The 25,044-nt window shown below is 36.1% G+C and overlaps 1 protein-coding gene across 6 annotated transcripts in view; it reads right to left on the reverse strand.

Moving 5' to 3' along the window:
• Positions 1–25,044, reverse strand: part of ARFIP1 (ADP ribosylation factor interacting protein 1) — a 43,120-nt gene that overhangs the window by 12,099 nt on the left and 5,977 nt on the right. For 4 of the 6 annotated variants that reach the window (XM_030449890.1, XM_030449891.1, XM_030449889.1 and 1 more), the window contains 6 exons: positions 22,717–22,818; positions 13,645–13,753; positions 10,079–10,174; positions 8,481–8,590; positions 3,850–4,071; positions 413–570 (listed from right to left, as the gene is read on the reverse strand). In XM_030449890.1, the coding sequence (XP_030305750.1) occupies positions 413–570; positions 3,850–4,071; positions 8,481–8,590; positions 10,079–10,174; positions 13,645–13,753; positions 22,717–22,818 (797 nt within the window). Of the gene's footprint in view, positions 1–412; positions 571–3,849; positions 4,072–8,480; positions 8,591–10,078; positions 10,175–10,654; positions 10,674–13,644; positions 13,754–22,716; positions 22,819–25,044 lie in introns of those variants that run through there. The other 2 variants (XM_030449893.1, XM_030449894.1) reach the window with 2 other exon arrangements.

Raw genomic sequence — 25,044 nt, forward strand, 5'->3', positions numbered from 1 at the left:
CATAAAAACTGAAATGTGATTTTTGTACATACTGTGCATCAACAGAAGCACAAGATTAAATGGTATTCATCCAAAGAAATTATTTCACCTCTTACAATGCATCTAAATAAAAGGGTTAATCTTCCACTGTCACACTGCTTAGAAAGCCACCTTGACTGAGGAAGATAGAAAAAAATAGCTGTGATTATTCTTAGACAGAGCCAACAAGTAAAAGTCTATAGCAACATCTACAAAAAACCTGACAATATCTGCAATGAGGCAGGTAACTGTAAATCCTAATTATGTGAGAGTTGTGTTACACTGACAAGATTTTAGTCTAGGGTTAGTCACTCACATACAAGGACTAAACCAATACAGTTCTCTTGCCTGAAGATCAGTTTTTAATGAAAATAGCTAGACATAAGATAGCTACCTGGCACTTTCATACTGTTTCACAGTCAATAGTGTATCCTCAATTGTTTTATTCACCAGTGTATTCACACTGGCAATAAAAAAGTTAATAGCCCCGAGAAGAGTTTCTCCATTTTTAGCTAGAAGTTTCTGCGTATCTGCATTGTAGCCAAACTCCTCCTATAAACAAAAAGCAGAGAAAACAAAACTGTAGATCATTTAAAATCATAACATTGGTCAGCAACTACTTAAAAAATACAAACACACAGATGTGGAGGCTATGTCACTTCTGTTTGGGTATATCTATGACCAAAAAGATATGATTTCAATACAATAATACATAAAACATGGTTTATAATTTTGTTATCACGTATGATATTAAATCCCACTTTATTATGTGATTTTTATGTGCTCAGTAGTCTTTAATATTACTTAAAAGTGCTAGTGCAATCTTTACACTGCCTTTCTGCAGGGCTCTAATCCAGCATCTCTCATGTGGTTGTCTAATGCCTCAACAGACACCACTATATTAAATACAGTAATATAACTCAATTTACAAGGGCATATAACATTAATTAGCTATTAAGTTTTATTCTACATTCTGGAAAAATACACTAGGGAAAAAAACCCAACATCACAGTTTAATAGGTCATAAATAAATGAAGAGCAAAATATTATAATGGATAGCAAATAACACTGACAATATAGCTCAGCCATAAATGTTAAAGGCACAAGGACAAAACTTGTGCTTGTCCCAAGCACTTCAGCCACATTTGGATCTATGTTTGTTCATGTCTTTGTTAACAGCAACATAAGCCCTGACCAATGCTGCAAAGATTTTCCTAATGCATGGATGCCAAACAAATTCAATTACTGTATTTATGTCATCCATATGGCATCTTCATATTCTGCAGATGGGAATTCTCACAACAGAGTGCAGTCTCTGGTTGTAATGGCTGTAAAACACACTAGGTTCATATTTGGAACTTGGTTTTTTTTTTTTTTTAGGCTTGCACACTGCCAACAACTGACTCAGAAGCGCTGTATTCTCCCAGTTTCTTTTCATCTGTCTAGAACAGAAACACCAAAGCCAAGTGATATTTCATTTTAACATTAATGACTTCACGAGGGTGAGCGTAATGGGCAGCAAAAAGATGGTGCAGTGGAAGTGAGCAATTTGAGTGCAAAGAAGAAAAGAAAGAAAACTTAAGGCAAGTTTTGCATGGCAGAAGTAGCCAACCAAATCACGACAGGTCTTGCTGAAATTAAAACCAAGTCTGTTTCAGCTGGTTTTGCTCTAACATTGCCAGCTCTACAGTAACACAAGCACTAGCACAGCATGCAGGCAGGGACAAGAGCAGGAGGACTGCCCCTTCCAGCAGTGTTAGTCTCATTTCTTTTCCCCCCTGCAGGCAAGACTGCAACATGTTTTCCAGCTGGTCCTCAGACCCAGATGATTGCAGACCTAAATGAGCCACACTACCAATTCAAAGGAGTGGGGTAAGAAGGATGGGACTGCAGTGGCCACAAACTGTCCTTCTACTGGTTGTAGTTTCATCCATGATCTCTGCAAATAACTCTTACAAAAGAGACAGGAAATCCTTTCTGTATCATGAGTTTACACTGTGCATAATCCATGCACAGGTCAATTAAAATTGGAATTTGTTTGTCTACATAATTAGAGGCACATGAGCCTGGAACCAGGAGTTATCTTTGTATCCAAAAGAGAAACAGCAAAACATTAAGTAATACCTCTGCAGATACCACATAAGATCTTATTTCGTTAACACGTATAAAATAAGAAATATTGCCTTAAGAAGTGGTAGTTTTGTGTCGGGTTGGTTGGTTTGGTTTTTTCACTTGTAGACTATTACCATGTTGAACATTAAAGACTAACTGTTCAGAAATTTTACTTCACAAGTTTTAGAGGCAACAATGCTATCCAAACATCCAAGAAGAACAGGCCAGGCTACAGATGGTAACACAGTACAGATTAAACAAAGGGGAAACACAAAGAGGAAAGAGACAAACATCAGGCAAGCGTCCAAGAGGCAAAGGTTAGATAATTTTTATTGCAGTAGAAACCTTTATTTGATTTGTACCAACAGCCCAATTCAATAATCTACACAAAAGATGAATGACTGAAATAAATTTAAAAACCAGTAAAAGATGCTGAAAGAACCTGGAAAAACAGTATTCCCACTAGAAGTTACAAGCTATTCATGGAAAAAAACCTTACATTCATTAAGCAAGAGCATGATGCCAGATTTAATCCAAGTTTCAGAAGACATGTCCAGCTTCAGCACGTACTTCATAATGATCACTAAATTCTGTCACAAACCACATGCCCATATTTGTGTCAAGAGTAAACTGATTATGAAAAACTTCTTTTTGCAGGCTATTTAATTTCTTAGCTGACAGAAGTGCTCTACTTCAACAGCTTTCCATTTGTCAGACTGTAATATTAAAAATTCCTGTACTCCAGTGCAGGAGTCTTTTTTTCTCCAGCTAGCTATCAGTTAAGGTTCCCTTTTGCAAGCATGGACTCCACACCTTCTCCCTTAAAACTCCATGAAAATAGATAATCACGAAAAAGGAAAAACAAGCAGACAGAGGTTTGAAGCTTAGTAATGACAAAGGTAATTTAGGCTCTTTCAGAAGCTTTGGAGAGTCATTAAGCCCCTTAATACTGGTTTTTCAAAGGATCAGTAGCAGTATCAAATTTTAACTTTGGAAGTACAGAACAAGCAATGTTTGTAGGAGAAGTAGCATACAACAGCTACGGTATTTTGTACACAACATCTACCTTCTCCCTCCTTACAGCAGAGGTTTTATTACCTGCAACAAAAAGTACCAGTGTTACACAAACTTCCAAACCAAGGAACTGTAACAGCCCAAATGCAGATATCTAAAGATTGCCTCTCTTGCTCAGAAGCTCCAAACAGTGCAACAGTATAGATTAGTCCTATTAGTAGCAAAATTGTGATTCAAAAAGGACTTGGAAATGAAAGGTCAATGCTTGAATATGCTACAGAAAAGTAATCTTTTCACATTTAATATGCACACGTGAAGTAATGTGCCCTATTCCACTTACTCCCAGGCATATTCCCCAAAGCCATCCTGTAATTGAAATGACGTAACACTCTGGAATGCTTTGATGACATTTCATTAGAAGCAAAATTAATTGTAAAGTACGTTTTCTATACAATGAAAAGTGTCAGTTCTTGAGCCCCATCATTAACTAAATGCAAACATTTAAGAAGCAATAAAGAACTACAGTAATTTCAATAATTTCCTACACTTTTAAGTGAATTACATATGCTTTCAATACAGAGCATATAATATATTGTTAACTAAAATGTTTAGAAAAACAGCTGCTAACTACTATGTACCCTGCACAAGTCTATTAGGCTTATCTTCATCTCTGCCAGTTTATTTTTAACACTATAAAAGTCTTACATGAAGTTCCAATGATTTCAAACTCAGGTCAGCAAATGCATCTCCAAGTTGCCTTTGGGTATGTACCATCTGGAAGAGTTGTGTGGACAGCGTCTGTGCCAGTCTCAAGATGTTTTCATATTTTTTTTTGTTATCTCTCAATATATCTATCTGAGCTTCGAGTTCCAGATCTACTGTTCTTGAGCCACGACCCAGTTTTTCAGAGATGATCTGTCGTGTACACTGGGGGAAAGAAAAATTAAAATATAAAGAATCAAACATAGTCAAGACAACACAGCATACACCCATTTTCAGCTTCAAGGGACACATAATTACACACAATTCTTTCACAATCACTCCTCACAATGTAAGTTTGCACAACAAACTGAAAAAACAACACACTCTTTAGAAGTTTATCAGGACTCAGCAAGAACAGCTGGACAAGTCTCAACTCCTTCTAGGATGAATATTCAAGTTAGCAAATCAAGAGTGTAACTAATTGTTTCTCAAGTAAAAAAAACCCTTATCTCTTTTTAGGTTTAGTCAATCTCATTAAGTTAAAAGCAGCAACTTAGTGCACACTGCATTACAGAGAGTTAATGCAAATACTGCTATTTCTGCATAAAAATATCTAGTTAGACAAAGCCCAAAATATTACTATCAGCCATCCAATTCCAGATCATTCGTGCTGTTTTCTAAAAATGTTATTCTGGGGTTTACTTGGAGGGAGCGGTAAATAGGTGGTGGTTTTCAACATGGTTTTTAAAGCTGATTGAGAAACTGGTAACTCCTACTGAGAAATATGTAAAGCCATTAGTATATGTTTCTCATTATTTACATATCTCTAAAACAGCACTGACAACTGTCTCAGAAAGACTTACTATATCTTCTCTGTCTCAAATCAAATTCTTCACAGATTTGCAGTTCATTAACACAGTGAGCAGAAAATGTGCTCTGACAAGGCTGTAGACACTTTCACCCAGCCAATGGCTGTGACAGCTGAGGCTGCTACCACATTCCACTTATCTGTGACACCTTCACTCCCAGATAGGAGCCCTGCTCTACAGTGAACCTCCCAAGATGCACATTTGGGTCTCAGACATAAAAGAAGCCATTTGCAAAGCAGATGTGTATCAAAGCGATGAATTTCTGTATGGAAAGCAGGAATTATTTACTCTTCTAGTAAGTTGCCTGAAGTTAATCTGTGGTCCCAAAAGGTGAAGGGTTAACCAAGTAACACAAATAAAGAAATACTGCCAGAAATAGAATTACAAGGAGACTAAGTTGGCAGTCGAGGTCAGAGCCAACTACTCTGAAGTGATTTAACCTAAGTGCAAAGCTGCTGTTTTGTTAGGTGCAATAGTGCCCAAACCCATCTTATACCACATTCCCCAAAGACACTGCATCCCTGGATTTTATAGGGTTTCCAAATTCAAGGACTTCAGTTTAATCCAGTCTTTACTTATGTCAAGAGGGGAGCCATACTTAACTGCTAGAACTTTTCTATCCTTTCCAAATATAATAAACAGACACAGGAAAGACACAAGAATGATCAAGCACAACAAGTTGGTGACAAATCATAAGCTCTAGATTGGAAGGTACAGACCATTCGGGCTACTTCATTAGATCTGGCCAATTAAGAAAGAGCACAGCTAATCTAAGAGACATTTGTCTGTCAAGAATGAGAAACCTGGGAAAGCATAACAGATCACATCAACAAAGAATACAATTTTACTACCAAAGCCTGCAACAGATTGCAAAATACAGCTTAGCAAGGAGTGTGGTTAGAGCATAAATAAGCATTTTAACAAAATATGGAATTGATGAACAAATTTTGGCTATTTTAAAAAAAAGCTGAGACAAAAACACCTGTGGAAATACAAGACAAAAATCTGAATCTTGGAAAGCAAAATTTTTTGAAGCAAGAATAAATTACAAAGAAAGGAATTATTTTCAACGAAGAAACATGTACTTCAGACATTACAGCAAAACACCTAAAAAACCAGTAGTGACAAATGAGAAAAACCAGTAATCTGAAAGACTTACACTGCACACTTTGTAAAACTGAGATGCAGCTCAAGTCAAACACAGACTAAAGAAGAATATTTGTAACAGAAGATGAACCAATGTATCTTGATTTACAGACACACAAGGAGCTGTATAATCTCACTAGCAAACAGAAAATTCTACACATTATTCCACCTTGCTTTGTGGTAAAAGAGTACTTATGAAGAAAAGTGTCCTGAAAAGACTACACTACTTAGGAAGTCACAGATGGTTAAGTTTAAGAAAAAAAAAAAGTCTCTCAAAGAAAAAACACATCAAAAATACACTTAAGTGAAACCTATTTTAAATTGCATCTGTTAAAAGATGAGCAGAAACATTCCTGGATATGTCTCCAAAATAAAAGTTCCACAAGTAGCCCGGTATTAAAGAGATGTTTGTTAAACAAGTGTATTGGTTGTTTTCCTCAAAGTTTAAGACTTGTATGAAAAACAAGAAGAAGAATTTTTATTAGAAGTGCTGAAAGTTAAGAGTCACAGTTTTCTTATGCATGTCATCTTGTTAAACTGAAAACATCTCATCCAAAGGGGAAGGAGGGAGAAAGACTAGAAAAATCTGCCCCAAAATGGGCAATTTCTTTTGATGCTAACTTATGATTACTAGGAGGCATAAGACTGGAGAGGACAAAGGAGAACAGCAGATGCAAAGGGAACAGAATAATCTTAGAGTTGCAAATCACAGAAAAAGGGCAAATGCAGTCTACAAAACTCATGGTTAGTCTAAAGAGAGGAGCAGCTTTAACCCCCTGTGATTTTAAATTGGTGACAGAGGAACTACTCTTATCAGATCCCTTAAAAACTTCCACTATCTGACCTTGCAGATCAATATCTGGTACACTGGCTATTAGGGCTTTAATCTCAGAGGGGTTCAGCTGCTGACTTCCCTCCACTAAGGATTTGCTCCTGCCCTGTATTTCTGCATCTTCCAACCTATGATCAGTTAGCTAGTACATGACAAGGAGGAAGCTTCCCCCCATGACCTTCCTAATGGCAACCAAAGCCAGACAGTATGTCCACAAACTGAAATCCTGTCCTTAAACAAACCAAATATGCTTTTCTTACATAGCCATATGGATAATGTATTTTCTAATGTATGGCATCTCCAGGGGCATTTGCATAATGCTCCCTCAACTCCAAATGAATTCTTAAGTTCTCTTTGAACAATCCTGTTCCACAAAAAATGCCACACAGAAAGCGAGTGTGGGACTCTAGAAAGATCATTACTGATCTATCTCCTTAGGCATATTTGGGAAACAACTTTGATCTTACAGATTTCTCAGCCTGGAGATGAGAAGGCTTTGGGAAGACCTAATAGCCACCTTCCTGAACCTGAGGAGGCCTATAAGAAGGCTAGAGAGGAACTGTTTGTAAGGGCCTGTAGTGACAGGACAAGAGGCAATGGTTTTAAATTAGAGAACAGCAGATTTAGATTGGATGTTAGGAACAGGCTCTTTACCACGAGGGTTGCAGAACAATGGAACAGGTTCCCAGGAGGTGGTTGAGGCCCCATCCCTGGAGGTTTCAAGAAAAAAGCTTCATTAATTTTTCTGACAGTGCGAGGCTTTGTTTGCTATCCCATAACTGGTAGGATTCTGGATTTCAGGAAGCAGGAGGTTTAAGCCAAGAAAAAAATCTAAAAACTCAGATTTGCAAATACTACTGACAAAGCAATAATGTTCTAAACCAGAATCCAAGACCAGTTTCACAGCATTTTTCACTAGAATGCCTCCATCACTGCTTTCTGTCCTCACTGGGAAGGAAGTCCTTATCTGGACTTAAGACACCAGAGGGATGCACGCCTGTATTCCACAAGGGAGGTTTCTTCCACAGATTCCTAATTTTTCCATGGCTTGAAGGAGATGCCCACTGATGCACAAACCACCCATTCACACCTCTGTCATTAAGCTGCAGGCATAGCCAAAAGACATATTTCAAGACTGGTCTTTGTTTAAAACTCCCAATAGTATTCCCTGAAAAGTGTTCCATACCTTATGGCTTTTTAGTGAGTCACTTCTGGCAAACTGGTATGGTGTTTTAGGCACCTTTTCTGTATTCTTTTTAGTTTAATTTCATCAAATCCCAACCCATCACAAAAAGCACCATACAAGAGCAAAACACACATGAATCAAAGCAACAATTCCAATGCTAAGAAAAAACAATCGGCCAAGACAGAACAGAATATCAAAAATTAAAAAGTATGGAACTTGTAGATAGACCTGACTTTTTCCCCATCACTTAAATATTTACTTTATCAGCAATCAACTCAAAGATAGCAAAAAGATTTGACTGCAAACAGCAGAGCTGACATGTATATTCTGTATGTTGAAGGGGACATTAGAAGCAGAACATTCTTTACCTTGTTAAATCAGTAATACTTACGAAAGATTTTCCACTTAAACCAGGGATTTAAAAAGGCTTACGAAGAACACTGCAGTAGGAAGAAAACTAAGCCTTCCTTATGCATTCTTGCTTATGCTTACTGCAAGAAGAGATTACTTTCATGCAGAAGTACAATACTTTGAAAGCTTCAGTCTGGTAGCACACTCATCTCTAGAACACATAAATACACACTCAGCTATGTCAGCATACCTTGTAAGTGTTCAGGCTCCACTTTCTCACCAATTCCAATTTCTCCATTGCTGGATTCTTTACTTCATCTGCTAATACAACGGGTCCACTCTTCTGCTGAGCTCTGCTTCCTATGTCAAACAAAGCACAACTTCAAGGCCTTGGGTTTTGGTTTGTTTTTTCTTATTTGTTGGGTTGTTTTGGGGTTTTTTATTTGCTTTGAGGGATCAATAGCAGCTATGGAAGATCTATGCAAATGCACATGCAAAAGGAGAGCAAGGTGACAGTAAGAACTGGAAACAAATGTGCAGATTTTCAAAATCAGTTTCAGAAAGATTTATTTTAAAACTTATATAAAGTGTGTATATATGTCAGTATTTCATGTTGTAGTAAGCTGAATAAAGCTCACCAGAATGCCTTGAGCTTCACTAAGCAACCTGAAAACAGTTTTTTTCACATTTTCAGTACTTAATTTATGTTTTAAAAAGTCCACCCGTTGGACACTCAGATTTAGTCAATCTAAAAGTCTGTTTACAACCTGGAGACTATTAAATGAAAATTACAAGCACATGAAAACTGTTGTTACAGAGTGCAACTAATAAAGTCCAAAACAGATTTTCATCTTTTCCAAGGAACATCCTTTCCAGAAGACGTATTCAGTGAATATTTAACTTATTTAATCCAGCTTTATTAACTGATTTTATTAGGAATAATTCTACAGTCTACCAGCACAAAACCAGCATCCAATATTTAAAGCAAAAATTTAGAATATCTAGGGAAAACCATCCCACATTAACTGCCAATACTTAGCATTTTCAAGCTAGTATGGGATCTCTCTTGGATTGTAAATCTTAATTTTCGAAATATATTTCCTAGTGTCCTAAACAGAAAAGTGCAAGGCACTGTAATTTTCAAAGTCACATATTTATTTATTCCTGTATGATTTTGGGTACTTCTACCTCTCATCTTTACTGCTACTTAGAGTCACCTTATCCTTGCCAGGTTATCTGTGTAAATAAGAGTTTGGAAAAAAGTCTGTGCAGATGCCTCAAGATATTCCTTTAGTATCGAGCTCTACTGTGTTCTTTACATCTTCCCCATGCTGTGCAGACATTAAGTAATTAATCCTCTCAACACCATTATGAGGTAACTGAATAGATTCTCTTTTTGTATAGGAGGAAACAGACAAAGATGTTAAGTAATTTGCCCATAGGCACAAAATGAGTCAAGTGGCAAAGCCTCATTTGCTTAGGTGTTGTGAATTCCTAATGGCTACCTCATATTCTGTTCTGCAGGAATAGGTAGTCATTTCGGCAAAAAATTCCAAAAGTTTCAGCTTTAACCTAAATAAAAGATTTTGGTTACTCCCATTTTAGCTACTATTTGTCATTATTAATATTTGATAATTACTTTTTAAATTTCAGAAAGCAAAAAGCAGCATACAGAAAGGAAAGCAGAGGTTACTTTGTGAACTGTTAAAAGCCAGAAATGAGAGCCACCAAAAAAACCCCCCGAGAAGTTGTATTTCCAACTAACAGTACATTAAATTCTTCTAGACATGGAGGAGTTAGTACAGTGTCAGCAGAGACAAGGGCGTTATCCATTTAATGCTATGATACCTGTGGGAATAATTAAATCACAACCTTGTCCAGCCAGTCTGCTAGCTGCTGCACTGCTAGGAGATATAACAGATGATTTGGGTGATGCTGAGGAACCTGAAAAGGGGACATATTTAACCATAAAATCCATCATCATCCCTGAGAAGGCATCGTGCACTTTTACACAGATAAAACTTTTTTTCCAAAATGAAGAAACATTTGCTTCAGCAACCCACTAAATAGAAGCAATCATGGAAAAAGCTGCTGGAATTTCTCAAGGAAATGATTTTTAAGAGGTACTGCTGTTCATGTGAACTACTCCAAGTTTTCTTGATTTAATCTTTTTCTCTAGGTCATGATGCCAAACTTTTGAGTGTTTCTTTGGGTTTGTTTTTTGTTGTTGTTTTTTGTTTGGTTGTTTCTTTTTTTTTTTTATAAGAACAATCAAAATAGTACTGACAGTTTCATCAGTAAAGTATTCATTATGTGCAGAAAATTCCATGAAAATTTATTATATACAGATTCCACTGATGAAACCTCTTTTTTTTTTTCAATCTAGGTAGATTTCACCCTGCACCATCATCGAATGGTACTCACAGCATTAAGGGGTGAAGTAAGCTCCAGAATCTGTGCCAATTTCAGAGATACTTGACAAACACCTGCTCCTCAGTCTGTGTAAACACACAGCAATAAGCTATACTGAAGATCATGAGCCATTAGGTGTTATGGTGTGTGATGTCCTTCCCAAAAGAAAAAAATTACATTTGCTTGCTCTCTTACAAAAAAAAAAAAAAAAAACAACAAAACAACAAACCATACACACAAAAAATAAAAAAAAACCCACCCCAAAAACCAACCTGGAACCACTTAATATCCAATATTAAGTGACCTGTACCATGTGTGTTCTCTAAGCTGTTTTAGGATTATGCTTTTCAGAGCTTTGCAACTCTTACATATCACATAAAAGTCAGGTGGCATTCTTATGAAGCTTTCAGTATTTAAAAAGCCATCAAATTAGCTTTCTGTCTGTAGTGATGAGTAATCATCATATTGCAGAGGAGGTTTTATTGCTTTTACTGAGAAATTCTGAGATATTTCAGGGCTAACAGTGCCCTGCAGGAAAAGGAAATAAAAATCCAGATTTTTACAGTTCCAGCAAATTTTACATATTTGCTACATCAAAAATATCACTCAAAGTAACTGAACCAACAATCAGGTCTTGCCTTTTGAATATACTTTATAAGCACTACTAGCATGGAGCACAATAAATCCAATGATTTGAATCCAATGCATAGAAAATATGAGACTGAAAGAGCTCACTTGGGGTGTCTTTCTGTAGTGATACATTGCATAAGAGCTGCAACTGTGTTCATCCAGGCATATAATTTTGACAGCAAGATCCTGCTAAAGGCCTAAAGACTGAATCATTACAGCAAGCGAGCTAAGACAAGCAGTCTAAAAAAACCTTATCATTTGACAGAGTATTAACACAGCCTTATGCATGCTTCATCATTCAACACTCCTCAAATCCTAAAAGCCCTTCCCCTTCAGTATTGTCTACCTTGCATTCAAAAATGAAGCCTCAATAGGGACACTCAAACAAAATGGAATTTTGAGCAACAGGGCAATCATTCTTATCTTCCACAGTTTCATAAGGAGCCTTGGTTTCTACCACTTCTTTCTCCCATCTCTCTACAGCATCAGGAAAAATCTGAAGAAAATATCCTTAGCAGAAAACTGTGATATCTGGAGTATTAAAATTACATAGCCAAAGCTCCTAATTTCTTTACATAACTTATTACAGAGCATTTGGGTTTCAAATATATTAGTGCAGCTTGAAATACATCTTGGACCATTCCTTGCTTACAGACTCATGCACTTAACAGCTCCAACAGTTACCCTGCTAATAGAATACAATAAGACACGAATGGTGAAGAGTTCACCATCTGCCCAGTTTTCAGCTAGATAATTTCCTAATTTCAAAGACTGAAACCACGGCATTCACCTTGTAATATATGTAAAGTACAACATGCAAATCACCGTTTCCATAAGCACAGCATTTTACCAAACAGGAAATAAGGCAAAATGTAAATTATATCTACGACTACAAAGAGATGTATTTTAACAGCTGCTCATTTGAGATCATTTCAAACCTTCCCAATTCAAAAATTCTCAATGCTACATGATTCATTAAAATATCACTTTCACACACTATATTGTGGCACTCTACTGTTCTTAGACAGATGGGAAACACAGACACTACTGGCTTATTTATCATTTTGTATTCCTCGTTGTTTAATACCAGCTTAGATTCTCTAAAACATACATTAACACTTCCATACTGAAGTAAACATTAGTTATCTAAAATCCTTCTCTTACAAACAACTGCAACTCTGTGCTGTGAAAATGAGAACACACACTTTTACATGAGGTAGTGCCTGAAGAAAGAGACCTCATGCATTGGCACTGTTAACAACAATGCATTCATTCAGGTAAGATATACACTATAACAAAAAAAGCAAAACTAGGCCTCATGGGCAACAAGGAAGAACTCCACTCATTAAACTGCTCCAGGTAAGTGAACTGCGTATCAATAAATAAGTAATTCTCCAGTTATGTTTCAAATAGGAAAAATGAGCCAGCAGTGTGCCCAGGTGGCCAAGAAAGCCAATGGCATCCTGGCCTGTATCCGGAACAGCGGCACCAGCAGGTCCAGGGAAGTGATTCTGCCCCTATACTCAGCCCTGGGTGAGGCCACACCTCGAGTCCTGTGTCCAGTTCTGGGCCCCCCAGTTCAGGAAGGATATCGAGGTCCTGGAGCATGTCCAAAGGAGGGCAACCAGGCTGGTGAAGGGACTCGAGCACAGACCCTATGAGGAGAGGCTGAGAGAGCTGGGGCTGTTCAGCCTGGAGGAGGCTCAGGGGAGACCTCATTGCTCTCTACAACTCCCTGAAAAGAGGGTGCCAGGTGGGGGTTGGTCTCTTTTCCCAGACGACTTTCAACAAGATAAGAGGGCATGGTCTTAAGTTGTGCCAGGGGATATTTAGGTTAGATATTAGGAAGAATTTCTTTACGGAGAGAGTGATCCAGCATTGGTATGGGCTGCCCAGGAAGTACTGGATTCTCCATCCCTGGAGATATTTAAAAAGAGACTGGATGTGGCACTCAGTGCCATAGTCTAGCAACCGCAACGGTGGTTCAAGGGTTGGACTCGATGATCTCTGAGGTCCCTTCCAACCCAGCCAATTCTATGATTCTATGATTCTATGATTTAAAGAAAACCATCAATGCAACCTAAAATTCTTCAGTAAAATTCTTCACCTTGAAATGGTGTCAGACTTCCCTTTTTCTAAATGCAGACCAACTTAATATGATGTAGCTTCCACTACTTCCAAGTGTAGTATACGTTTTGTTTTAGCAGCCCAGCTACCAGAGAAGATTAACAGGTTGTCTCAAATGAATATCTCAACATGTATATTTACACCAAAATCCTCCAAGGAGCTACAGAACATTGTACTACTGACCATATGGAAACATGCCTAAAGATTTTAAATTGAGAAATAGACAAAAAAGCAGTTTTCTTTACCTGTAAATGGTCCTGCCTCAACCACTCCCTCTTTGGTGTTGTCAAAGCCATGAGATGTTATTTTGGTTTCAGAAAGTCCAAGTCCAACTGGTAATGAACGGTTTAAGTCCTTGAAAATACATTAATAAAAATGGAAAATTAATATTTAAAGAAAGGTAGAAGTGACTCAAAAGTATTAGCCTGCAGTATCTTTAGTGAGGTCACAACATTCTACTGGGATGCAGAAATAAAACATACACTAATGAGAAACACCCTAAGCATAGCCTGCATATTTATTCTAGAAACTTTTTTATACTGAACAACTCAAATGCTGTCAATTAGAGCAGGAGTTTCAAAAAATGGGGCCTGCAACATCTGAAGCTGGTCAAAAAAACTGCATTGGTTTAATAATGTTTCTGGTTAAAAACAGAGGGTTACAGAATGATCTAAGACTAAGAGGAGACAACACCTTGCAAACAAAAAAAGTGAAAGCAACTACGATCATGTTAAAGACTAAAAAAAAAAAAAATATATGTATTTCACTCTAAGCAAGAAATAGTTTTAAAATTCACAGCATTAATTTCTAATGAAGTTACTAATATTAGAGATGAAGAGAAGCATCCAGAAAAGCATCACTTCTACAGTTTCCTTCTGAGCACATACTCTACATCACAAATGCTCACAGCACAAAGTTGCCATTTAATTCTGTTTGCTTTTGAAACTCATTGATTTAAAACTACCTGAGATCACCTTGTTAAATTGTTGAGAACTAAATTAACTACCCCAACCAACTTTCAGGCAACTCAAATCTTCACAGAAACCCAGTGTAGGCCTACTAATGAACAATTAATTCATACACCATAATTGACACACCATGTCCCTACTGCTCATTTTTGCAGTCTTACTCACCTCTACAGATAGCTCCCAAAGGTTTCCTGGATTATCTTTCCAGCTATCTGACTCAAGTTTAAGCCTCTGGTGTTGCGGAATTTACTTAGTGCTTTAAGAAAAAATAATTCAGGTATTCAAAGCAATTTAAAACCACTAATTCATAAATTAGGAGTAAAAAGCTACTCTGGAAGTTAAAGCAAAATGCTAAAATATACATACAAAAAAATGAAGCATTAAGAAATCTGAAAAGTGACAGTTTCTGGAGACAAGTACTCTATTGTATCCCCTCTGCCTCCAGACAGACACATAAAGCATGAAAAAGAATAAAGGTGCAATAGTGAAATTTGTAGAGAAAAATAATATATAGCTTTAAGATGTCAGTGCCTGGACATGTGCACTAACTATGATGTATACAATGCCACTAATTACAAAGAAAATACAACCTTTAAAATCCAATCTATGTTTGACATACTACTGTATTTGCTTGATCCACAAACCAGAAGCAAGCTGGTGCATAAGAACAATACTGCTAGAGGCTCAGACTGTCAAGAAGTGGTTTTGGACCACATCCCCACAGATTTAGTTACTTGTCTTTAGCTTTAACTGCTGGGAGCGTGGAAAAAGGAAGAGCCACAAACATGTGAATTCCAGCAGAAAAGAAATCTTGTTGACATCAAAACCCAAGGATGCTACTGCAATCAGAGTAACCAACTCCTATAGCAATACTTTCACTCACATAATCTGGCAGTTCAATAACAGATTATATTTTTGTGTATCTGAAGCATTATTCCACAAAAAATGGAAATATAAACTTTGTGAACAACAAATAGTGCATTACATGCATAACCTGATTTCACAAATTAAGCACATCACAACAGTTACCTTTTACTACACTTGTTTTCAGTCTTCACAACTGACTTTACTCTGTTGTTACCACTTAAGTACTTGCAGTTGGTGGTATGCTGGAAAAACTTTGCTCCAACTTAGTTTACCTAACAGACAAAGTCCATTTAATAAAACATAGCAAGCCACTAGCAGACAGACTTAAAAAAAAGGATAAGCAGATGGTAGAGAAGAGGCACTGATTTAACAAAAATCAATTTGATTTTTTCCTGAAGGCAGCTTGGCACCTTGTATGGTTTTGACAAATATCTGAATCTGTAGCCTAAGAAATGTAGACAGCTAACCTGCTTAAGCATGTTTGCAATAGGAATCTAAGCAATCATCTGTATTTAAGACTAAAATGCAGAACATAAGCTTTGTAAAGACAAAAGTTTACATCTAAACTTAAGCTATTGTACTGCTTCTGTAGTTTAAACTTAAGCCTGATTTGAATCTAAATAAAAACTGAACAGAATGCAAAATTAAATAAGAATATTACAAGCCATCCGTCTTAAAATAACAGTTGAATCATTAAGATTATTAAATTCTAGTATTATGTATAAATATACATCAGGGCTTTTACACAGACATATATACATGTGCATGTATATGCACACAAACATGTACTTGTTCATGGGCAAAAAGACAGTTCAGTTTAAGAACTGCATTCAAATCTTTTCTTAAACAGTGATAGAAAGAAATCCTTGCATACAAATTTAAAATGAAAACATACCATTTCTTGATTAGCACATGACCAGAGTTGTCATCAAAAAGTCAGTGATAATCAGTAGATTACCTTTTTGTTGTTTAAAACCACTCAAGTTACTGTTCAGTGGAGACATGCTTCTGCATGTAAGCTTCATTTTTTAATGTCATTCTGGCAACTGATTACATCCCTCTCAGAATACATAAGCAAAAAAGCTACCCTGAATTTTGTTATTCTGACAAAGCCATTTATTCCTTTGATAATTTACAAAGAAGGATAAATTAGGCATGCATAAAACTTCACATTTAAGAGAAGATATGCCAGTACTTCAGAAGATTTAGAGTGGTAGGAAGGCAAGGTTAATAGCTTTCTGTTTTGTTTCCCCCAAATGCAAGCTTGCTGTTACAACACAGGGAGTAAAGGTAGAATCCCCTACTACAGTAGGGAGAGTAGTGATTAGATGATCTTGTTTCAAACTCAAGTGATTTCCCCCTTCCTTGTATGAGGGAAATCAAGTTGTATCAAAGTCTTATGAATTTCAAAATCACAAATCTATTTAGGGATCCCTATCACACACAAAAAGCTTCATTCATCAATTATAATTGTGTAAGGCTGAAAACCATTGCATGTTTATGCAATTACCATTTAGCAGAAGTATTTTATTATTGTAACTTCAATGAGAGCCACAGCTACAGGTATAAAACCCCTACCACTCAAAAGATTCTCCAAAATTTAGAAGGTTGAATTACCCATCCCATTCTCAGCCACTTAGCATGCAAAAGGCTCAAAGAAGCAAAAGCATGAAATACAGGTACACAGAACAGCTGCATTAGCTTAATTTGGCCCAGTCAAGTCAGGGCAAACCTACTTCGTCTACAGCACTTAAACCACTTTAACCCTGTTAAAATCACATTTTAATTAGTTCAAATAACTACACTATTTTAGTAAGGTTAGCCTTACTTGCATGACCCTAACAGGGATATTCATCAGTTTATTATCCTGATGATCAAGATGAACCCATAGGAATTTTTGACATATCAGTCCTGTTGAGACAGTAAACACTAAGCTGCTCAGAATGCATGTTTAAGAAGGAATGTTGGCTGAAGTACAAGACTCTTCCCAAAAAGATACTTCCTATACATACTCTCCTTAATCTAGAATGAAGAAGGGAAAGAATACAGAACTGTAGCTTCTTCACCAGCAGAAAGCAGCTTAGCAGAAATTTACTAGAATTTTATCTTAGGTAGACACTTGCTTAGTTAAGATTTAGCCAAAGCCCACTTAGCCAAAGCTTAGTAGAAACAAGAAGGCCATAAGCAAAAAACATCGTATTATTTTCTTAGATATTAGTTCATTATGAGTGCATCACTAAGCTAAGCTTAGTACCAAAAATAAGTTTAAGAAATATTGTTTTACTTGCCTCTACTACCTTGAAAAAAGGTAGTACCCGGCATCACTAGCTAGCTCATGGAGTCCATTGAAAGTAGAGCAACTAAGCTGAGAACAACCATATGCTCCTTTATTTTATAATGATGGATGACATTTTAAATAAAACCACTTGCTACCTTTAGGAAAAACTTCCAACACATCTTATTGTAAAGTTCACAGTTTAAAGTTTTAAAGATTACAACTACCATGAAACAAAATGTTATGTAGATTCACAGAACATGTACCCAGTAAGATAACTGGCTATGAACTTCAACTTCTTACCTTAATTTGTGTGCTACTGGGCTCCTTGTATATACTATATTTTCTTCTCTTTACCCTACCACCTCTCAAAATTCAAGAATAAAAACAAATGGAAAGAGAGCTGAAGGCTTTATTCTATGCTGAAGTAGAAAACATTTCTTCTAATTGACACGTTTCTTCTACTCTTCAATGCTCTTAAGTGAGAGGGCCCTTTCTTCTATTACATCCCTGTGACTTACCTCATGTCATACCACAATCCAGTTTTAAATTAGTTTCCCTTCCCCTCTCATCATTTACCTATTTACCTTAAAGACCTATTTTTGGTCTTTAAGACTATGAAGCAGATCACATGAGAACAAAAAGGAAGATTGGTCCTTTTTATTTCCTATCCTAAAACCAGTTTTCTAGAATGGACACAGAAATGTATTTTAAATGAGTCTGCATTCATTAGAATACTATTGTCCAAAGAAAAATCTAACTATGCCAGTCAACACAGAAAAACCTTAGAGACAAATTGAGATGTTTTATGTAGCATGTGAGTGACAAGGTTGGCATTTTCTTTCAGAAGACAAAAGACAGAAAAAAAATTACCTTATTTATCTTATTTTTGTAGCCTAGCAATAAAATCACTGAATACATGCACTCAGATACACCAGATCCCAAAGCTTATTTCATAATTCTAGTAAAATAAATTGAAGACTCACAAAGTTAGTTTATCTTTTGCAGCCTGAAGTTTATTCTGGTACTACATATATGTTCACTAACAGCTCTGTCCTCATAACAATACAGAAAGACCCCAGAGAAGAGAATCTATACTGAAAATGAAATAATTGTAAGAACAGTTTCAGAAGCTTAGACTGATAACTTCATATGGAATTTGTGCAAAAGTTTAAACATAAAAAATAGCTTAAAAGCTGACTGGATACCTTCATAGGTAGACCAGTTTTTTGATTAATTTAATTTATTCCTATACAGCCTTCACACTACATGGAATGTTACTGAATGAGGAATACACTTCCTCATTCCTTCCCACAGTCCTCAGCTCTCACTCCCCTCAACAACATTAAAAATTATTATTCTAATCACATAATTTAAAAAAAGCATGGGAAGAAAGATGTTGTAGAAGTTAGAGATAAGTAAAATAAACTAGTCAAGAATATATACCAGCAAGACTTTGTATGAGTTTTCTTGTACAAAATAGAAAGACAGGCATGTTTGGTTAGGAAAGGAAATATCTGTTGTTAAGAAATATTAACAAACAGCAGCAAATATTTTTATACACCGAGTTTCTAAAACTTTAATGAGTTCCAACAAAGCCTAGAGAGCAGAGAAGCACTGAGTGAATCTTTTTGGTAATGAAAGGACATCTGACATTTCATCCAATGACAACTGAAGCTACAGGCTTTTTCTTTAAAAAAGTTTCCATCCGTCATACAGGCAGGACAAAACTTGTCAGAATTCCACAGGCATTTCTTATTGCTACAAGCAAGACAGAATTAGAATGCAGCAGCTTATTTCTGAAAGAGACTTCACAGTTAGGCAAGCACTTCCCTAAGTTACCTTATAAATATGCTTTTGATTCTCTTTTCTTAAACATAAGGAACCAAGAAGATTCATCAAGTAGTGCTATATCACAGTCCCACAAGATTGGAACTAACATGCTTCCTTCTGAAATGACATTATGGCAATCTATGCTGTCTGGTGTTCTGTACAACTAATGGCATTTTTCTTCAAAGAAGGAGCAACCCTACTTGGAATTTCCAGGTAAATATATTTGCACTGCATTACCTTGCAAAATTAAATACTTCTCATGCTTGAGTACACACAAATACTGCACATTTATTTTCCACCAAACGCATTTTCACGCCTGAACAGCTTATGGATGTCTGATGGGAGTGCTAAACAGAACCAGAGCCTAGAGGAAAGTTTAGTTTTGTAATTAAAGAACCCTGGAAAAAAGGGTTTTCTCAGTCTATCTTTTTTAGTCTATCTAAAAAAATGCAAAGCTGCTCAAGTATTTTGTTAGAAAACAGTTGTAGAAGACCAATTAAAAAATACAGGATAAATTATGTTTTATAGTCTACATCTGAATTGTACAATGTGTAAATGAACAGCTCCCTGATTGTAACAATAAGAAAACAATAAACTAAAGAAACCTTGTCCTCCAGCTCCCCAAGAGGGTGTATTTGAAATAAGTATTATTGAAGTCTGAGTTCTCTCAGCTCTACTGTAGTCACATTCTGAGCGCTGTGGTAACAGCACAACTTAAAATGGTAATGGTTTCTTGTCCCTTTCTGCAGCAACGTCCTAAAAATCAGTACTTGGCTTGGCCTTTCCATAAGTTGATAGGAAAAAAAGACCCCTGAAAACTTGGCACAGAAATTTTGTGGTGTAATGCATATTGCTTTAGGTTAAACCAAGAAAATCACCTGGCAAGAAAAAAAAGAGACAGCATAGCATTAAGCTTTAAAAATAACAAACACAGAGCAAGATGAATAGAAACTAAATATCAGAATTTGGGACTAACAGATTAGTAAACAGACCTAGATGTTAATTCCAAGAAGTTTATTTTCTTTGTTTTGCTTTTAAGAAGCCTCAATTATCACATATTCTGAGTTTAGGTCACACATGCAGGTGTTAACTTGTAGAAGAGGGTTCAAAAAATATTTGAAGTGCACTTCATTGATCTCAGAATAACCACTGTGAAAATAATTATAGCAGCAAATGCAATTATGCTTGCATAGCATAAATTTTCTGCAACTCAACCAAATATTTGACTGATTTTTGTGGAAGTTTCAAAATATAGTTAGCTCCAAGCCAGCAAAACAAGTAACATGCCAGTAAAAAGCCTCTCATCTGTTTTATGTGGCCATAGAAAAAACATACCTTAACATTTCAACTTTCCATAGGAAATGGTGATTCTATTTAGACTGAACAAGGGCTGTGACCCAATCAGCAACAGTGTGAGCTCCACTTACTGTAACTAATAAATAAGTATTGGAAGCACTACTGAAGAAGCTGTTATTACATATGGAAAAGATAACTTAAACAGCAGCCAAGTTACAGCAGAAGCAAGGTCATAAGGTGTAAAACCAGTAAATGTTTCTGTACTTCCACATGAACCCAACTTCATTGCCACTTCAAGGTGTATTTTGTTGACTCCCCCTCTCCCCTAAAACCATAGGTATTTATTCGCAAAGATTTAGTTTTAAATTTATTTTATTAAACATATTAATTTTTACATTATATTACTAACAGATCTTACTTGAATGACAAATCTGAAGAAACAGAAACCTTCCCTCATTGTAGTCCTATTTATTAAAAAAAATCATTGGCAATTCAGCAGAAGAATTGTCCAGTAATAACTATAGTATTTTTAAATAAAACCTGTGATATGGATGCACATCCATATCATTAAGTTTTATATTTTTTTACAGCTGCATTCACTACCCAGCTACCCTGCAATCAGTCAAATGGTATCCAGTATTGTTTTAGGAATGCATTTTATTTTTAATATACTTTAAAAACACTTTTTAACATATTTAATACCATTTTAATAATGATAATATAATAAATACATGTCTAAAAGATACTTTAAATATATATTTAAATATTTGTTTTCCTGTTTTGTGAATAAAGTTGCTGGATTTAATAAATAAATAAACAAACAGGATTCCCCAAACCTATGGTCAACAATTAGAAATGCATACACTTGACTGGGCGTTACAAAGCATCCAATACTTTATTACTATTTAACATTTAGGAAACAATTGGCACTACAAATATACCTTTCATACAAAGATATTATAATGCTCAGTGTCTGCTTCATTTTCTCAGTCAAGTTTAAGCATTATTTATCAGCTTTGAAGCATTTTTCCAATAAAGATTAAGCCAGAAGAAAAAATTAGGCAGATGACTATTTTACCAACACTCAGAGTGTTAATATACTGTTTTTTAAAACTTATAAAGGCTCCTCCTTTTAATCAGCATTTTAGTAGGACAGAATTAAAATGCTGGAAGTTCTGCTCAGTATTTCCTTAAGAAATAATCCTGAACTTCAAGTCAGCATGGGATTGTTAAAATTTAGAGATTTCCATGAAAATCTAAGTCTCCATAGATACCAAATAAAAGAGGATAATTCATATTTCCAACTGAAAAGTAAAATGAATATCAAGAAAGCCAGCTAAGTCCCATAAACTAAACCACAGTACCCTCTGCTGGGCAGCCAAGCAAAAGAAGAAAGGACGATAACAAGGTTTAGGGGAAGAACCCAAAACTTCAGATTTAATTATGGAAGTATGACTGTTTTTTGACATACAAGATAGATTCTGATACATCTCATCTATATAGCATACAGCAACACACTGATTCTTCAGTTTCAACACAAGCAAAGTTACTTCTCTCCTGTTTACAACTCCAAATCAGAATGTGACTAGATTTACTTCTAGCCATGTTGCCTCCAAACTTAATGCCCCTTAGAAGTAGCTTGCCTTGAACAACTTGACACTTCTTCATAAAAAATACAGGATCTGGTAGTCTAAATTCACAGCATCTGTCAAGCCTCATATTTTAAAAATGCTTGGTTTAATGTTTCATTAATAAAATTGTCAACTTAAAAATTAGTATCCTCAAGGACCAGGCAAGAGTGCAGAAGCATACACACTTGACTGTGCATTATACAGTACCCAATTCTTGACTTTATTTCATGTTCAGAAATATTTGCCACTACTAACTTGCCTTTCATACAAAAAGAGGTCATGCACTACCACATTATGTTATGTTAACTTTAATAATAATTCACAAACTTCAAAGGTTTTCCATTAAAGTTCTGGAAAACCATGTCAAGTGAAGTCTGCTTTGCATTGCACTGTAACTTCAGCTCTGCTGATCATGGTGTCTGCTTAGACAGCAAAGAAAATTCTTACCCTGTTAAAGCTGTGCTCCAGAGAATCTTCCAGCTGTCCATTACTAGTCACAGGAATTTCTGCTGCTGAATTTTTGGGCGACTCTTGAGCCATTGCACCTTCCTAGAATGTAAGAAGGAACAGGTTAGCCTTGGTCTTAAATTTCAAATGAGTGATCTATATGAAAATATTTTATGTATGATTTTATTATCAAAATCAAACAGTTGATTTTATTATTTCAAACTCCTATTGGTTTTATTCTATTATACTATGTCTGTATACAGTCGTTTAATCACATACTCAAATCACATTATTATGTTAGCACAGCTCAGACAGAGCTAATTTAAAGCTTTAAGATCCAAGAAAAAGAAAACACTAAAATTTAAGCCACTGATATGGGGTGGGAGAGTATGACACACAAACGAGACATATGGAGCCAGACAAAGAGTTCCTGTGCACTTCTCCTTAAAGTACTTTATGAATCTCAAGTAATGGAAAAGGTGATCTTAGGTAAAAAAAAATAAAAATGTACTAGCTAACGATAACCAAGAAGTATTAGAGAAGTGCAATGAGTTTAATCATGTGTTATAAAAATCAAAGTAATTATTCCAAACTTTAAAATAGTTTAACTACATTCTTATTTTTGTCATTACATAGTGCCACCTTCTGGCTAAGGTATGCAATTCTCATTCAGTCAAGGTCAGTACATCTGAAGTGAAATGCAGAAACAAGAATTTAAAAGCACCAATGCAGTCCAGAAATTAAAGCGAAGTTTCAAACTGTAGCTGTGCTATGAACAACAGCAGCAGCAGCAGCGAAGCCAGTGGTTTTAAGAACGACCTAAAGATATAACCTAGAAGTGACATTCCCAGAAGGAATGTACATCATTCACAAGGAATGGCACCCTAACACTTTCCAAAATGCAAACAGCCTGAAAATTCTTGCTCTAAAAGCTTCCCCTAACCTTGCAAGACAGTAGTCAACATGACATTCACTAGTCAACTCAAGTGTAAACAGTGAGAAAATTCAACACAAAACCACAGAAGTGTTTATTCAGTTACTCACATAAGTTTCCTGAAGTCTTCAAGCCTGTCCATGCACCTGTGCAAGACTGGCAAGGTACACCATCAGAGTGTCCTTGAGAATAGGCACTTTATTCCCTTAAAGCTCCTAAATCATCAAGCTGAATCAGCTCTTTTCAGTCAAAGGGGCTCAGGTAGAGGCCCAGTCTCAGGCTGAGTTACCAGCAGCTTCTCCAACCACACGTTTTTCCCTTTGGAGAATCAAGACTTTCCCTACAACTACCTTAGCAAAAATGATCTGAAAGCTATTCTTTCAAACATAACACTTTCCAAAACAACCCCCTAACATGAGAGGCCAAACATTTAGGCACTGCTTTTGAAAAAATTCTAAACACACAGAGAACAGATTTCAAATAATTTAAAAAATGGTCAGTGTGCTACAAATTCAGGAAAAAATTACTTTATAACACACTAACTTACCCCATCAGTCCCTCTCACTTAGGATGCAGTAAGTGCCTTCTCTCAGCACTTGGCAAGAGTACCTTGCATGCCATACATTCACACTAGCCTAGCACACCAAATTCTCCATACTGGTTTGGTCTTCACAGCAACTACAACACACAAGAGCTTTTTTTGGTAATTCTTCATAAAACAGAACAACCTCAAAACTCACAGCCATTAAGTAAAGGAAGATACTGAAGCACACCAAAATGCCTATGTAATTTGTTTCATTTTATAAAATATAGAATATCCTTGAGTTGAAAGGGGCCCATAAGAATCACAGAATCCAGCTCCTGCTTCTCACAGGGAGTTGCTATCCAGTACCATTAGATCAAATGTTCCTAATTACCTGCCTTACTAGATTTTAATTTAGGACATCTGTCCAATAGCTCAAACTTCTTAAGCTTGCTCCAAACTTCACATTTGCTCAAATTCCAAGACTGCTACAGACTACACTTTTACTTGACACAATGAAGTGAGGTACTTCTCAAAATGCTCAGCCTGTCACAGCTGTCTGCACAAGACCAAAACATTAACATTTGCTACTGGGTTTGATCTTCCTGCAAGCTGTCAGAAAACAGTGTCAAGGGGAAGTCCTGTACTGTCAGGGGATACACTTCATTTGGCAAGAATAAAAAACATAACTGCATCTCCAAATTAAGTTTAAGGCAAAACAAATATATGGTGCTTTTCATCAAGAATCTCAAATAATGTTACTAGTATTATACACTGATATATGTCTATGTTTATACACTGATACATGTATTATACATGTATAAACATACTAATGTTTATACACTGATATATGTATTATACATTGATGTAT

Source organism: Calypte anna, chromosome 4A (genome assembly GCF_003957555.1).
Source record: "Calypte anna isolate BGI_N300 chromosome 4A, bCalAnn1_v1.p, whole genome shotgun sequence".
NCBI classification, from domain to species: Eukaryota; Metazoa; Chordata; class Aves; order Apodiformes; family Trochilidae; genus Calypte; species Calypte anna.